We start from the raw sequence: 14,783 nt of genomic DNA on the forward strand, positions 1-14,783 counted from the left end.
TTCCCGATCCTCACCTTGCACACTTTTCATGACTTTCGATGTTTATTCTTTGATTGATGTAGAGGTTTAGTATTTAGTATTGTTTCTAGTATTGTTTCTTTTTTGTATTTTCCTGTTGCAATGGCATTTTCTGGTGTTGTACTAAATGACTCTCCTTATCAGCAGAAACCTAAAAAGGATACTTTGTATAAATAAACTTTTTTGTTCATATTGCTCAGGAATAATTAAAATGATTAGAAACTGTTTGATTAAAATTACGATTTAGATATTTATTTTACATTTCTCTTTATGTCCCCAATTTTGCTTCCAGATTGTTTGGATGATTTGCAGAAGTATAAATGGCTACATAGAGACAACAGAAGATTTGAAATAATATTCTACAAAATAAAATACAACAATGTAGACATGCTGTTAAGCGTTTGTTAGGCTACATCTTGTCTTGAAATAAGGTTTTACTAAAGTGCATTGAAAGGATTTTTAAAAATCAGTTACAATGAGCATTGAAAGGAATTTTAAGTAACTGCTTCTTAGCACAAAAAATGAGCTGTCATTCACATCGAAATGATATAATAAATCAATAATATTACTGCTTACTTTTTTAAATGTATAACATTTAAAGCAAAAAAAAATGTTTTTATAGGCTCAGAAAAGCATAAATAGGTCATAAAGTCAAAATACAGTGAAACTCTGTTAAGTTTGTCAAGAGACTGCAAAAAAAAAAAAAAACCTTCTTAAGCAGGAAACTTCTTAAAAGGGCTAATGCCCAAAAACTTATTCTGTACTTTGAAATACATGTGAAACACACAGCCAACAGATATCCTTGTTTGTGAACAATACCGAAATAGGCCGATATATATGAGCTGCTAAAAGAAAGCCACAATATAAAAATTTGATTATCCTGACATGTATTTTTAGAGATAAAGTAAAATAATAACATACCGTATTGTGTAAATTCTGTACTGGATTAGACATTAAATACATTTTCAAACACTCGGAAAAGAAATTTCCAGAGTGGACTGTTTCAGGTTTTTACTGCTTTCTTAAAGTGTAAACCTCTCCATTTTCCATGTGTTCTGAGGCACACTGGCTGAACGTTCCATAAACCACCTCAGTTTTTCAAGGCAGATTCTTACCTCACTGCAAGATGGTCTTGGGGGATTCTCTTCTTCTTCTTCTTCTCATTCTTTTATCTCCTAATCTCCTGCATGAATTTCCTTGCAGATCTGATTGATGGTCTGCTCCTCGCAAGTGATTACCATATAATCAATGGCAGTGAAGTCATTGAAACTACTGGTAATCTCCATCTTCTCCTGTACAGTTTTCCAGCACCCAAGCTCTCCATCACCAACTTCCATAACAATGCTGTTGGTACCACCACTGAAGCCTGCTTTCTTGAAGCAATTTGCTATTATTACAGGCTCTACTGAATCCCATGATGAAGCAATGAAATGCATTGTGTCCAAAAGAGATGGTTTGTAGATGGGTTTACCTGCTTCCATGTGTAGCAGCACATGGCGCACAACCGATTTTTGGTACCTCTGCTTCGTTTTTTTTTTTCTGCTTTACGTCGCACCGACACAGATATGTCTTACGGCGACGATGGGATAGGAAAGGCCTAGGAATTGGAAGGAAGCGGCCATGACCTTAATTAAGGTACAGCCCCGGCATTTGCCTGGTGTGAAAATGGGAAACCATGGAAAACCATCTTCAGGGCTGCCGACAGTGGGGCTCGAACCCACGATCTCCCGATTACTGGATACTGGCCGCACTTAAGCGACTCTCTGCTTCGTTACCTTAATGATTCCTTGGTCCAAGGGCTGTAGTACTGATGTAGTATTTGATGAAAAAAAATTCTACCTTGATGTTCCTTAAATGGGGCCACTCCTTGGGATGAGCAGGGCAGTGGTCCATAAACACGACAATCTTCCTGTTCTGGCTCCCCATTTTTGCATCTAATGCCTGCATATACTCTTCCAACAGGGAACTTGTCATCTGAGCTGACTTGTTGCTGGTGTACTTGCACGGTAAAATCCTGACATTTTAGAAACAACGTAGCTTCCTAGACTTCCCTATCATCAGTTGAGGTAGTTTTTCAGTTCCTTCCATATTAGCACCAACCAATACCATATCTTGCATTTTACTTAATTTTACCCTGTGGCAAGATTCTCCTTTCATAACTAGAGACTTATCCGGGATAAGCTGGTAAAAAGTGCGAATTCATCAAGATTAAAAACGTTGCAAGGTTTGCGTATTTTAGCAGAAAGAACCATTTCCTTCCACTCTTTCCTTTCCTCTGCACTTACACTCTCTGCTTCGCAACAAACTGTTTTGTAAACGATGCCGGCTTGATTTTTAAAGCGGTCCAGCCACCCGTTGATGCGGTAAAAGTTACCTTTAATTTGCATGCAATTTCTTCGGCTTTCTTCTTCACAATAGTCCCACTGAAAGGTATATTTAAACTTCGCTGCTGTTTAAACCATATTAGTAGAGCTTGTTTTCTTCATCGTACTTTACAGATTTAACTTTCTTACAATTTGCTGAAGTATTCCCTGCAGAAGCAAAGATCTCTTCTTTCTTCGCTAGAATACCATTCAAAGTAGACGGCAGCATCCCCAGCACCTTTGCCAAAGCAACACAGGAAAGTGTAGAGGACTCCACCTTCCTTATAATCCCCACTTTGTCTTTTATTGTTAGTGCTATTCGCTTGAACTCTTTCCTCTGAGTTCTGCTCATTTTCACTTAAAACGTTCATACGTTGATATACAAGTACAACTAACTTCACTGAGTCCTATTCACACTAATTACGATGCTACACCATGCTTGGCGTGCTTCTGTGGCTTAGGCGGTAGCGCACCAGCCTCTCACCGCTGGATACCGTGGTTCAAATCCCGGCCACTCCATGTGAGATTTGTGCTGGACAAAGCAGAGGCGGGACAGGTTTTTCTCCGGATACTCCGGTCTTCCCTGTCAACTTTCATGCCAGCAACACTTTTCAATATCATTTCATTTGTCAATTATTTATCACTGTCCCAGAAGAGTGGGACAGGCTTCAGCAGCCGGCACATTTCCTATCCTCGCCGCTAGATGGGTTCATTCCATTCCTGACTACGTTTTCCCGTATTATTCGTTCAAATTACATGGTCCTGCGAGCATCCTAATTAAATCACGTTGTAAAAATCCTGCATTATCCGCTCCTCGAAGAAACTATTTCCCAGATCAACCGTCCAGAAAGTTCGGTCCCATCAACGCTAAATCCTCGATCATGTGTTTTTCAAGAACTTGTATATCACGAAAGGGCAGCTGCGGCATACTTATGGATCTTGGTGTTAACACCCCGTCATTGCAGTAATATGAGGAAGTACTGTACCATACTGGAAAAGCGATCGGCCGTGAACTTGCATAAGGGACCATCTTAGCATTGCATTCGGGTGGTATTGTTTAGAGAATCCTCGGAAATCATCAAGCAGAGAGTGTCCACAACAATTGGAAGGAGACAGAATGCATTTTGACAGCTTTACTTGAAGACGGAACAAGTTTTGTCAAATGTTCATACTTGCAAAACGTCTACATTATGTCCAGCGACACATGTTTATTTTTTTACTTTTTTTGAGTGTATCACCGAACGGGTTTTCAGCACTTCCCTCAGGGCACTGTAGAGTCACTGGGCTTTCAGGCATGAATCGAAACTGCTCCTTCTTAAGTAACACAAATTTAGTATGTTAATATTATCGTATACAATTATGTTATCGAGACCAGAACAGATGTTGCACCATACATTCTGTACATAAAGCCACGAGAAGTTTTGGGATTGCGGATTACTGTTTTGCTACTAATATAAGACTGGGAATTTCACGTTCTTGTGTTAAAATGTTATAAAAACTGCAGTCTTTTTTTTGCACACGTTACATTTAAAAACTTTGTATCATTTTGCAGTCGTACCGGTACTGTAGCGAACTGTACAGCGAGCGCACTTTCCAGTTGAGTCATGGTCGCAAATAACAGTAATTTCAGAAATGTTAATGATATTTTTTTCTCTTTTCAATTTGAATGTGATTAGTGACAGGCAGAACTGAATATAAAGCATTCGAGAATTTGAGGATCGATACTTACATTCGGGAATAAAAAACTACTTGTGGTCAATTGTTGTTTGGCTTGGCGTTACGGGTATTAGATTTTCGAAGAGTTCGGCTGATCAAAGATGCTCGATTCCCGGCCAGGTCAGGCATTTCTACCTGGATATGACGGCTGGTTCCAGTTTCACTCATTCTACAATTACCTTTAATTGAGGAGCTATTTAGTGGTGAGATGGCGACCCCAGTCTAGAGAGCCAGGAATAACGGCTGAAAGGATTCGTCACACTGACCATGCGTCACCTCGTAATCTGCAGCCCTTCGGACCGAACAGCGGTCGCTTGGTAGGCAGGAGACCCATTGAGACTGTAGTTTGGTTTGGTTTAGGGGTATTTTTTAAGATTATACGTACTGTATACATATTTCATTTTTGTGATGTTTAGCCAAATTGTTGATGGTTAATTCATTCCCGGATGTTCCGTTTTCCCGTGTTGAATGTTCTTTTTTTTTCGTGGTCCCTCCAAAAACGGAGAATCGAGGTTCCACTGTATTTCTGAAAGGAAAGGTGAAGAATGAATCATGGGTAAAGGTCTTCTAAAGAAGATCAAGGCCTTCAAATCTGTCATCGCAATTAACTTTTTGTACGACTTCTTCTACCGCTTTTCCCACATCTGTGGGGTCACGGGTGTGAACTGTGTTGCAAATGTGGATTTGGCCCTGTTTTACGACCTGATGCCCTTCCTGACGCCAACCCTATATGGAGGGATGTAATCACTACTGCGTGTTTCCGTGGTGGTTGATAGTGTAGTCTGTCTGAATATGAAGAAGAAAGTGTTGGAACAAACACAAACACCCAGTCGCCGGGTCAGGAGAATTAATCAGACGTGATTAAAATCCCCGACACGGCCGGGAATCGAACCCAGGATCCTCTGAACCGAAGGCCTCAACGCTGACCATTGAGTTGAACACTTCTTGTATGACTATCTGAGTATACTCAAAAAACTAACTTGTATTTCAGAGGCATGATCAGATAAGAGTGCATGTAAATAATACAATTAAGTCATTACAGTAACTTCAGAACACCAAACACCCAATGGAAGAAAAGTTTGTTTCTGCTACAACACTTTCAGGAGTTTTCAGCAAAATACAGTTATCAGGTGTGTTGGATAAGAATTTCACGAGCGACAAGGAACATATTTTGACAAGTGGGATTAATTTTCTGAAAGATACATTTCTTCGAAATGAGGATATTCAAAGTGCCACTAGCGGAGGAGGGAGGTCTTCTTCTTAGTGTGAGAATGTCAAAGCAAGCCAGTGTCAACACCTACTTTCGACAAGCCAAGCAAACTAGTACTATTACCAAGAACCAAAGCAGCAGACAGGCATCCCCTACACTGAATGCTCCTGCAGGCACCCCTGCTCTTGGTTGGCTTACCCGCTCCTGCACGGACCTCACTGCACCTCAGGATATGGACCAGCAACCCAAGCAACAGCCAGGAGAGGCTCCACCAGAGAATGTAAATTGGCAAGGCCTGATCGCCACCGCCCAGCGCCTTGAAGAGCAGCTACAACGCCAGCAACCTCTCCGACGTCGGCAACACGACGAGGAATGCCAACAGGATGCAGCCCCGAGCCAGCACTCCGACGATCCAGAAGACGACCAGGACACCGACGATGAGGACGAAATCAACTAACGTGCATTACACCGCCATCCTACCCCAACTCACTACCCGTCCCGGACAACCAGTGTGTTTACCGCCTCGCCGAGATGCTGAAACAACTTGTACCAGCCACACCAACAGGACGGGACCAGCACAAGGCCCAGGCTCTGGAATCGCATGGACTTAGGGCAGTGACAGTACTCCTATACTTGTGCATCACTGCTCTATATAGCCCTGACAAAGGGCTGGAACTATGCTATTCATTTTGCGTCAGCAATGGGAGACTACCTGATCATTTAAACCATATTAGTAGCCTCCAGGCTTTCAGTTCCAACAACCCACCCGGGCACCCGCGGTCAGTCGGGCCACGTCTTGTCGTGGCAGGGGCCGCGGCGCCCGAGGTGGAGCAACTGGTGGTGCAACCTGAGACGTGAAGAGCATCGTTACCTGCCTCGGTGCCTCTACATCCATCTGTGTGGCCGAGTTGTGGACTATTCTTTTGCATTTTCTGTTTTATTTCTGGCTATGCCGGACTTGTTATATTTGTGTCCGAGTGTTTCTCTCGCTTGTAAACTGTACCACATTTATTGTATATATGAATTTTATTAAAGCACTTAAGGGGTCCATCTCGGTGCTCGGGGAGGGGATAGGGTGCACCTGGGCTTGCCTGGACACGCTCCTTCTCTGTCTGGGCCGCGGAGAGACTTGCTCACCAAACTCCTCGGCCACTTGCGGCTCTCACCAGTGCTTTTTTTTCCATCGTACGTGCACCTATATAAGCGCAGAAGGGACGTGGCCTGGTGAGCAGTCTATCAGTGGCGGAGGAGGGAGATCGTTTTTGCACGGATAACAGTGGCGACGCATCTTGGCATGGAATCAGTGACGCCTTGGTAGGTCGCTGGAGTAGCTGGCACCACATGTGCACACACAAGCCACCTAATTCCCGTAAATTCCGGGGAGGGGGTCAATGAGCTCTGATGCCACGTTCAATCACATTCCAGATGTGTTTGATCGGGTTAAGATCTGGCCAGTTGGGAGGGCCAGCACATCAATTCCAATTCTCCACTGTGTTCCTCAAACCACTCCATCACACTCCTAGCCTTGTGACATGGTGTATTATCTTGCTGAAAAATGCCATGCCGTTGGGAAACATGAAGGGTTGTAAATGGTCTGCAACCAATGTACGATACTTCTTGATCTTGTTCACTGACAACGTCAATCTGATACATCAGGTCACATGCGAGGTCTGGACTGTGAATGAGCCAATCGTCCAGATAGGGAATCATCTGGACGCCGAACTCCTGGGTCAGAAATTCTGCACTGCTATGGCCCAGCGTTGCATGATGGATGGGGCCAGGCTGTGCCCCATCGGCAGGCGGGTCCACTGATACCACCGTCCCCGGTATAGGATACCATAAGGATGGCGAGTAACCGTACTAATCGGGATCTGAAAGAAACCGAAACGCAAGTCGAGCTTGCAGGCTGGATGATTAGAAGGGATGGAAGCTAATGCCTGAGCTGGGCCTTAGACAGAAAAGTGAGGGCGATCAATGGAGGGAGTCCAGGCGCTAAGATCATATAAGACCCGTCCCTTTTCCTGATTCCTTGGGAACGAGGAACAGGGGGAAGGCCGTGCCAAAGGTGGACATTCTGGCTATCAGGTAATTGGTCATAATATTCTTGCTGATCAGTGTAAGTTACCTTTAATTAAGTTTCAGGATTAATTTTCAAAAATAACAATTTCTCTTTCTACAGTTTCATAGACCAGCTGTAAAAATAGGCATTTGAAATAGCTAGAATATGACAAAAGTCATATTCAATTTCAAGTTTTGTCCTTTCCTGTAATCTACAGAAAATTTTATATCCATCCTTTTGTTTCTGAGGTATAATAATTTTGTGTGGCTATTTTTAGCCGAGTGCAGCCCTTGTAAGGCAGACCCTCCAATGAGGGTGGGCGGCATCTGCCATGTGTAGGCAACTGCATGTTATTGTCGTGGAGGATAGTGTTATGTGTGGTGTGCGAGTTGCAGGGATGTTGGGGCAGTACAAACACCCAGCCCCCGAGCCATTGGAATTAACCAATGAAGATTAAAATCCCCGACCCAGCCGGAAATCGAACCCGGGACCCTCTGAACCGAAGGCCAGTATGCTGACCATTCAGCTTCTGAGGTTCAGAAACATTAAGGTAAAAATATTTGCTATAATTTTAAAATTCTAGCCTAAATTTTTCGGCCTTTACCATCAACATACGGATGATCCTCAGGTGTCATTTCAAACTCTACAGTAAACTAACAAGATTCATTAGCATGTACATACCTTAATAGACAGATTCTTTGAAAAGATAGATGAATCTTCCATTGGAGATAAACTTGCAGAAGGCTTCTGATGGAAATAAACAGCTGTTACTTCCCCACATGGTTCAAAGAGTCGTTTGAAACATTCCTATATCATACAAGAAAAACAACAACCAATCACAATAACATTCATATTACAACTTTATAAGACATCGCTTTTATTTTTTTAAATTTTTTTTGCTAGTGGCTTTACGTCGCACCGACACAGATAGGTCTTATGGCGACGATGGGAGAGGAAAGGGCTAGGAGTTGGAAGGAAGCGGCCATGGCCTTAAGTAAGGTACAGCCCCAGCATTTACCTGGTGTGAAAACGGGAAACCATGGAAAACCATTTTCAGGGCTGCCGACAGTGGGATTCGAACCCACTATCCCCCGGATATAAGCTCACAGCTGCGCGCTTCTAACCACATGGCCAACTGGCCCGGTTATAAGACATCAAAGTGATTATTATGGATAGCTGGCTAGAGGAGAAAGTTATAGATTATTTTTTATTTTTGACAAAAGTAATTAAACTCAATAATTTAGCTAGGAGATACTAGAATTACAAGAGACTCATGCTTACACTTTCATCCACTAGAACTTTATTCTAAAAAAAAAAAAAGAAACCACCACCACCACCCTCAGGGAAATCTTTGACAGACTGAAGCAGAAGCTCCCTGTATATGCACATCGAATCTGAAGATACCCAGAAAGTCACCAAGGCATTGAGAGAACAGCAAATATGAAACCCACCCGAGGCGCTTGTACAGAGAATTGAACAGCAGTAATGTCAACAATTCCGATATATCTCTGCACCAACATCTGGCAAGTGAAAAGTTTTTGGAATGATGTTTGGTACATCCAACCCAATAAGATCACAATATGAGAGCTGCAAAGATTAATGTAGAAAAGAAGAGCGAGGCAGCTACGTGAAATACAAAATAGGAAATACGAGGTGCATAAAACTGAGAATTCTTGTAGCCAGTCACCTACCATCAGCTGTGAAGCTACAAGAATTCTCAGGGCCCATCACCCATATGGCACATCAGATAATGAATCTGCATATAAATATTGAAATATTTTGTTGTCACACGTGGCATGTTGCCATGGGCATGCCATCTTGTACAATGACTCCTGGCGCGTAAGAACACCCATGTGTATATGAAGTTTTCATGGTTGCAAAGAGCGTGCAAGTGGAGAAACATATCCGCACTAACATCTGCAATCCCACTACTCCAGGACATGCTTGTAAGTAGTTCAAAGTTTAATCAACAGATAGCACAACAAGCTGCAAATGATGTCCGTGTGTAAAAACTGAGATTTCCGGGCCCATCAACTGCTGCTGGCTGCAATAATAACGAGATCTCCAGGGCCTGTCATCAACGATAGCTGATAAAATGCATCATACAGCTGGTGGGGAATTTGTCCAATTGTTCAACACCACTCCTGGAACAATGACTAATCTATATTGGTGTCAGATCTCTCTTATTTCATTGGCCAGACTGGACATTTTCCCTGATCGTCTTTGGATGTTTTTTAGGAGCTAGTATTGCAATGTTGATCAGGTAAGTGACCTTATGGAACCGGGCTGAGACAGGGACGCCTCAATATTCCCTAATTTCTCCTCTTCTCTTTACCCTATATATTAACAATATTTCATTGAATATTGAAAAATGTAAATATTATCTATATGCAGATAATTTACAAGTCTATGCTCACATGAAAGTAATCAGTGTTCATGAAGCAATATGTAAAATTAATCAAAAACTTGCACATGTCGAACTGAGGGTTAGATTAAACAGACTCAAAATCAATACCGTGAAATCTCAAGCTATAATGATAGGGTTATGGTATTCTCAGGTAAAAGTTCCACCTTTGCAATACACTTTCTTTTATTGTTTTCAGAATAACATTATGTTAGTAAAATGGAACTTGTTTCATCCCAATGGGACATCTTCAGGCATAATAATAAGATAACTTATGCAAAATATAAAATAGGGATACTTTAAAATTCACACATTAAAAAGCAATGGGTAGTTCTTGATTTGTTCTATCCAATGCCAATTAAGAAAAACATAACCATTGTCAACTTGCAGGTAATTGGTGTTGAGAATGTATAGAACTGGTTAGAAAAGTCATTCATATGAGTTTCTAGAAAAAATTATGGCCTACAGGCAAGCTAGTAAAGTTGGATTGTGAAATTACTATAACTGAGTATAGTTGAAAACTTTAGTTACTAGTCTTGATAGAAGTTCAAGTTCCTCTGACCAGTGAGCTGATTCAATTCTAAAGCTTGGGATAGTAAGAACTTTCCTTGAAAACACAGAGACCGGGTGTGGGCTCATCTTTGCAGGATTTTGCTTTTCTGATTCATTTATATGGGGGCAACCTCAGAACCTTTGTATCCAATCTCAATGAATTGCACTTACCCAGTCAGCAACTAGAATAACATCTTGTCTAGTATGTTTACCCCTAATTGTGGATGCAACACGATTTCATGCCTTGAGATGTTATGATCAGATGCAGAAGTGGTTAGGACATGAGAAAAGTCCTCTTTAGTGGGACTGGGTACCTATCCGATTAGGCCTCGCCTACCGTAAAATGGAAGAAAATCTGGCTCCTGAATCTCTCCTTAACTTGCAACTTCAAGAAAGGGTGCAAGAACGCTTGTGGTCGCCAGAAAGCAGGTCTCATATGTTCTCTGTGCTCCTGTTCCCTGGGAGAAGCTTGTGAAAATGTGCCTGACATCTCTCTATTTGAAGACTGCACTGAAGATGAAGATGACCCTGCAACGTCCATAAATGAAAGTATGAACCATTCTGATTTGGAGTTGGAAGGAAGCGGCCGTGGCCTTAAGTAAGGTACAGCCCCAGCATTTACCGGGTGTGAAAATGGGAAACCATGGAAAACCATCTTCAGGGCTACTGACAGTGGGATTCAAACCTCCTATCTCCCGGATGTCTCACTACTAATGTCCTATTTTTAACTTGTGGTATACAAACTTAGTACACATTTTTTAAACTCTTTTCATGACTGTATCCTTATTGATTCATTATATCCAAACATAAAGTTGTAATGACAGAGAATGTAGATTGAAAAATAAATTACAAACACAAATATTATATGTGCAGAATTTTTTTATAGCCTTTAATCAAATAACTGCAAATCTTGAAATATTGGTCATAGAAATGTCCTTTACTGCTCTATGTACAGCAAATTTACTCATCTTTAAAAAAAACTGATCCAGATAATGCTTGCTCTAAACACCTCAGTTTAGGACATATTTAACAAAATTTGATGAAAAGTCACAACTTTAGCAAATTCTTGATAAAAATATGATTGCTAGAAAGCCTGTATCTCAATCATTACGTAAGCTAGAGAGCTGAATTAGGGCTCAAACTGCACAAAATTTACTCTGTTTTAAATTTGGAATGAATGTACTTTCTTGTCAGACCAGCCGTTGAAGAGATATTTTGTAAAAACAGAGAAAAGGTAAAAAAAATGTATATTGATGTTTTTCCAATGCCAAGTGGGATGCGGTGGCACTCCAAGGTATAAAACTTGGACATTACATTACTCGCCCAACACTAACAACATATCAAAAACTCAAAACACACACACACTCTCTCTCTCTCTCCTTTTTTAAGTGCAACAGCTCAAGGAGAACAAAAATTTATGAACATCCAATTTTTTTTTAATGATACTGAGCTAACCTGTCAAAAATATATACCATCCTTTATCTCTTCTTCACTGCACCTCTTCCAGAAGCACTTGGGGTGTCTGTTGATTTTTCTGATGACATGTAAGCTGCATTTGTTCCAACAAATCAGAAAACACATAAAAAACAACATTTTACCATACGGCAGAACACATGATTGACTTCTACATTTGAATGAGGCATACCCCCAGTTAGGGCCGAAAGACCAAACCAGACCAAGTCTAAAGAGGGATTTTCTACTGCAGCAACTTTATACTCATTAAATGCTAGTCTGAATTCAGTGATGGAGGAAGTATTTACCCACTTATGGAAACTTATATTCCTCCCCTGACTTTCAATTATGTCAATATGCCTTTCGAATCCTACAACTAAGTCTGCGATAGACTCTTTAACTGGTTTTATGACTTCAATCACACTTTGTAGTGATATTTTTCAGAGGATTTTGATGGTGTCAGGCAGTCGATCGTAAATTTCTGTACTTTAAAAAAAAAAAAAAACTTATCTCTTAAATTCTACTTGGTGTCATCTGACACATTGGAAATGCGTTAATTTCAATCTCAAGTGAATAACCAAAATATGCTACGTAAATAAGGGAGATTAACATGCGAGAAAAGTCTAATAATTTGTGGTGAAACAGGGATGTTCAATTACTTTTACTGTTATTAATACAAGAATTATTTCATAAGATGCCTATATCAGCAATATTAAAATCTGTAACTAGACTGAAAATTGCAGTTAAAACATCCAAAATAAATATGGCTAGAAATGGCCAAATTAGAGAAAGTGGCCAAAATGCCATTAGAGACTTTTTTTGAAATTTGTGGCTAACTTAATACTGTAAGTACCGAGCTCGATAGCTGCAGTCGCTTAAGTGCAGCCAGTATCCAGTATTCGGGAGATAGTAGGTTCGAACCCCACTGTCGGCAGCCCTGAAAATGGTTTTTTAGTGGTTTCCCATTTTCACACCAGGCAAATGCTGGGGCTGTACCATAATTAAGGCCACGGCCGCTTCTTTCCCACTCCTAGCCCTTCCCTGTTCCATCGTCGCCATAAGACCTATCTGTGTCGGTGCGACGTAAAGCAACTAGCAAAAAAAAAAAAAACTGTAAGTGGCCAGATCTAGTCACTTTATGGCTTAACTGACAACCCTGCACCTGAGCATATAAGGAAGGCCAATTTTCAGAATACATCTGAGATGCCCATTCCTATTCCACAGTAACTGGTATTCCAGCTATTAAGACCACTTAATATGCCACCCAACCATTGTCCACAATTCACGAACTAGGACCCGACTACAGAAACCCATATCAAGAACCATCTGTTTCTTTTCACAGCCAAATAAACTCACCTCACTGCAATACGAAGGAACATTTATAATAAACAACGTTCTCCCACTTGGCTTGCCTTCTGTTCTTTCACGGACAGAATGTTCTTTTACAAATAGCCATCTATAGGTACTGCTAGTTGTGCTGAACTTCACCAGAAAAGCTGAAAGAAAATATCACCGATTATCACACAATGAGCAAGAGAATCAGAAGCATACATATAGTAAGCGTACAATAACCACACTACATGACACATATCATCATCATCATCATCATCATCAAATTCTAAAGGCCTAGTCTTCTCGCTGCAGCAATAAAATTTAGTTTGAGTGGTGCATGTTGTTTGAGTCATAAGTCCATAAACTGGTTTGATGCAGCGTCCATGCCATCCTATCCTGTGCTAACTTTTTCATTTCTACGTAACTACAACAACGTACATCTGCTCTGATCTGCTGGTCATATTCATACCTTGGTCTACCCCTACCGTTCCTACCACCTACAGTTACCCCAAAACACAACTGAACACGTCCTGGGTGTCTTAAGATGTGTCCTATCATTCTCTCTCTTCCTCTCGTCAAATTTAGCCAAATCGAACTCCTCTCACCAATTCAATTCAGTATCTCTCTCTTCATTTGTTATACGATCTACCCACCTCACCCTCAGCATTCTTCTATAATACCACATTTCAAAAGATTCTATTCTCTTTCTTTCTGAGCTAGTTATCATCCATGTTTCACTTCCATATCATGCCACGCTCAAGATGAAAATCTTCAGAAACTTTTTTCTAATTCCTGTATCAATGTTCGAAGTGAACAAATTTAATTTCTTAAGAAAGGCCTTCCTTACTTGTGCTAGTCTGCATTTTATGCCCTCCTTACTTTTGTCATTAGTTATTTTATTACCCAAGTAAAAATATTCATCTACTTCCTTTAGGACTTCATTTCCTAATCTAATATTTCCTGCATCACCTGACTTCATTTGACTGCAATCCATTACTTTTGTTTTGGACTTATTTATTTCCATCTTGTACTCCTTACCCAAGACTTTGTCCATACCATTCAGGAATTTCTCCATACCTTCTGCAGACTCAGATAATGACAATGCCATAGGCAAATCTCAGGGTTTCAAAACAAGGAAAATGTCAAGAAAAATAATGTAAGAAATGGAGTCATATGAAAAGAGGAGAAAATGAAATGACTCCCTTGACCTCAGGTGCCCTAATATGTATCACCAAGCCAGAAGAAAACTATCAGTGGCCTACAATGCCCTAAGCACTTAAAATTAATCAATAACAACATTACAATGACTGGTGAAATGAAATGTGCTCGCCCTCTCTCTCTCTATCTCCCTCTCTCTTCAGTTGCCACTCATCTCCACTAGATGGCATTAATGTTGCAATTGTATTAAACTAATATAATTAGTAAGTAATGAATTATTATAGTAAAAAACATTTCTGTATCTCAAGTCTACCAAGTCATTAAAATTTGGGGCATTTTAATGAAAAATATAATATTTCACACAAATGAAATTACAGGAAACTGCCAGATTATAACTGAACATTTTTGAAGACATATTGCCATGTAAGTTACGAATTCTCTTGTTCCTACTTTAAAGTTTTGTACTTCTAGAAACATCACCTCTAATAGCCTTTTTCTTTTTTATGAAAAAATGCATGA

The 14,783-nt window shown here is 40.6% G+C and overlaps 1 protein-coding gene across 1 annotated transcript in view; it reads right to left on the reverse strand.

Annotated features, from left to right (window-relative positions):
- The window catches only part of LOC136879289 (ribosomal RNA-processing protein 7 homolog A), a 144,793-nt gene that overhangs the window by 110,473 nt on the left and 19,537 nt on the right, over positions 1 to 14,783 (reverse strand). The window contains exons 2-3 of the mRNA XM_067153114.2: positions 13,131 to 13,270; positions 8,048 to 8,173 (exon numbers count right to left, since the gene is read on the reverse strand). Of these exons, the coding sequence (XP_067009215.2) occupies positions 8,048 to 8,173; positions 13,131 to 13,270 (266 nt within the window). The remainder of the gene's footprint in view (positions 1 to 8,047; positions 8,174 to 13,130; positions 13,271 to 14,783) is intronic.

The sequence above is a fragment of the Anabrus simplex genome, chromosome 1, assembly GCF_040414725.1.
Source record: "Anabrus simplex isolate iqAnaSimp1 chromosome 1, ASM4041472v1, whole genome shotgun sequence".
Classification (NCBI taxonomy): domain Eukaryota; kingdom Metazoa; phylum Arthropoda; class Insecta; order Orthoptera; family Tettigoniidae; genus Anabrus; species Anabrus simplex.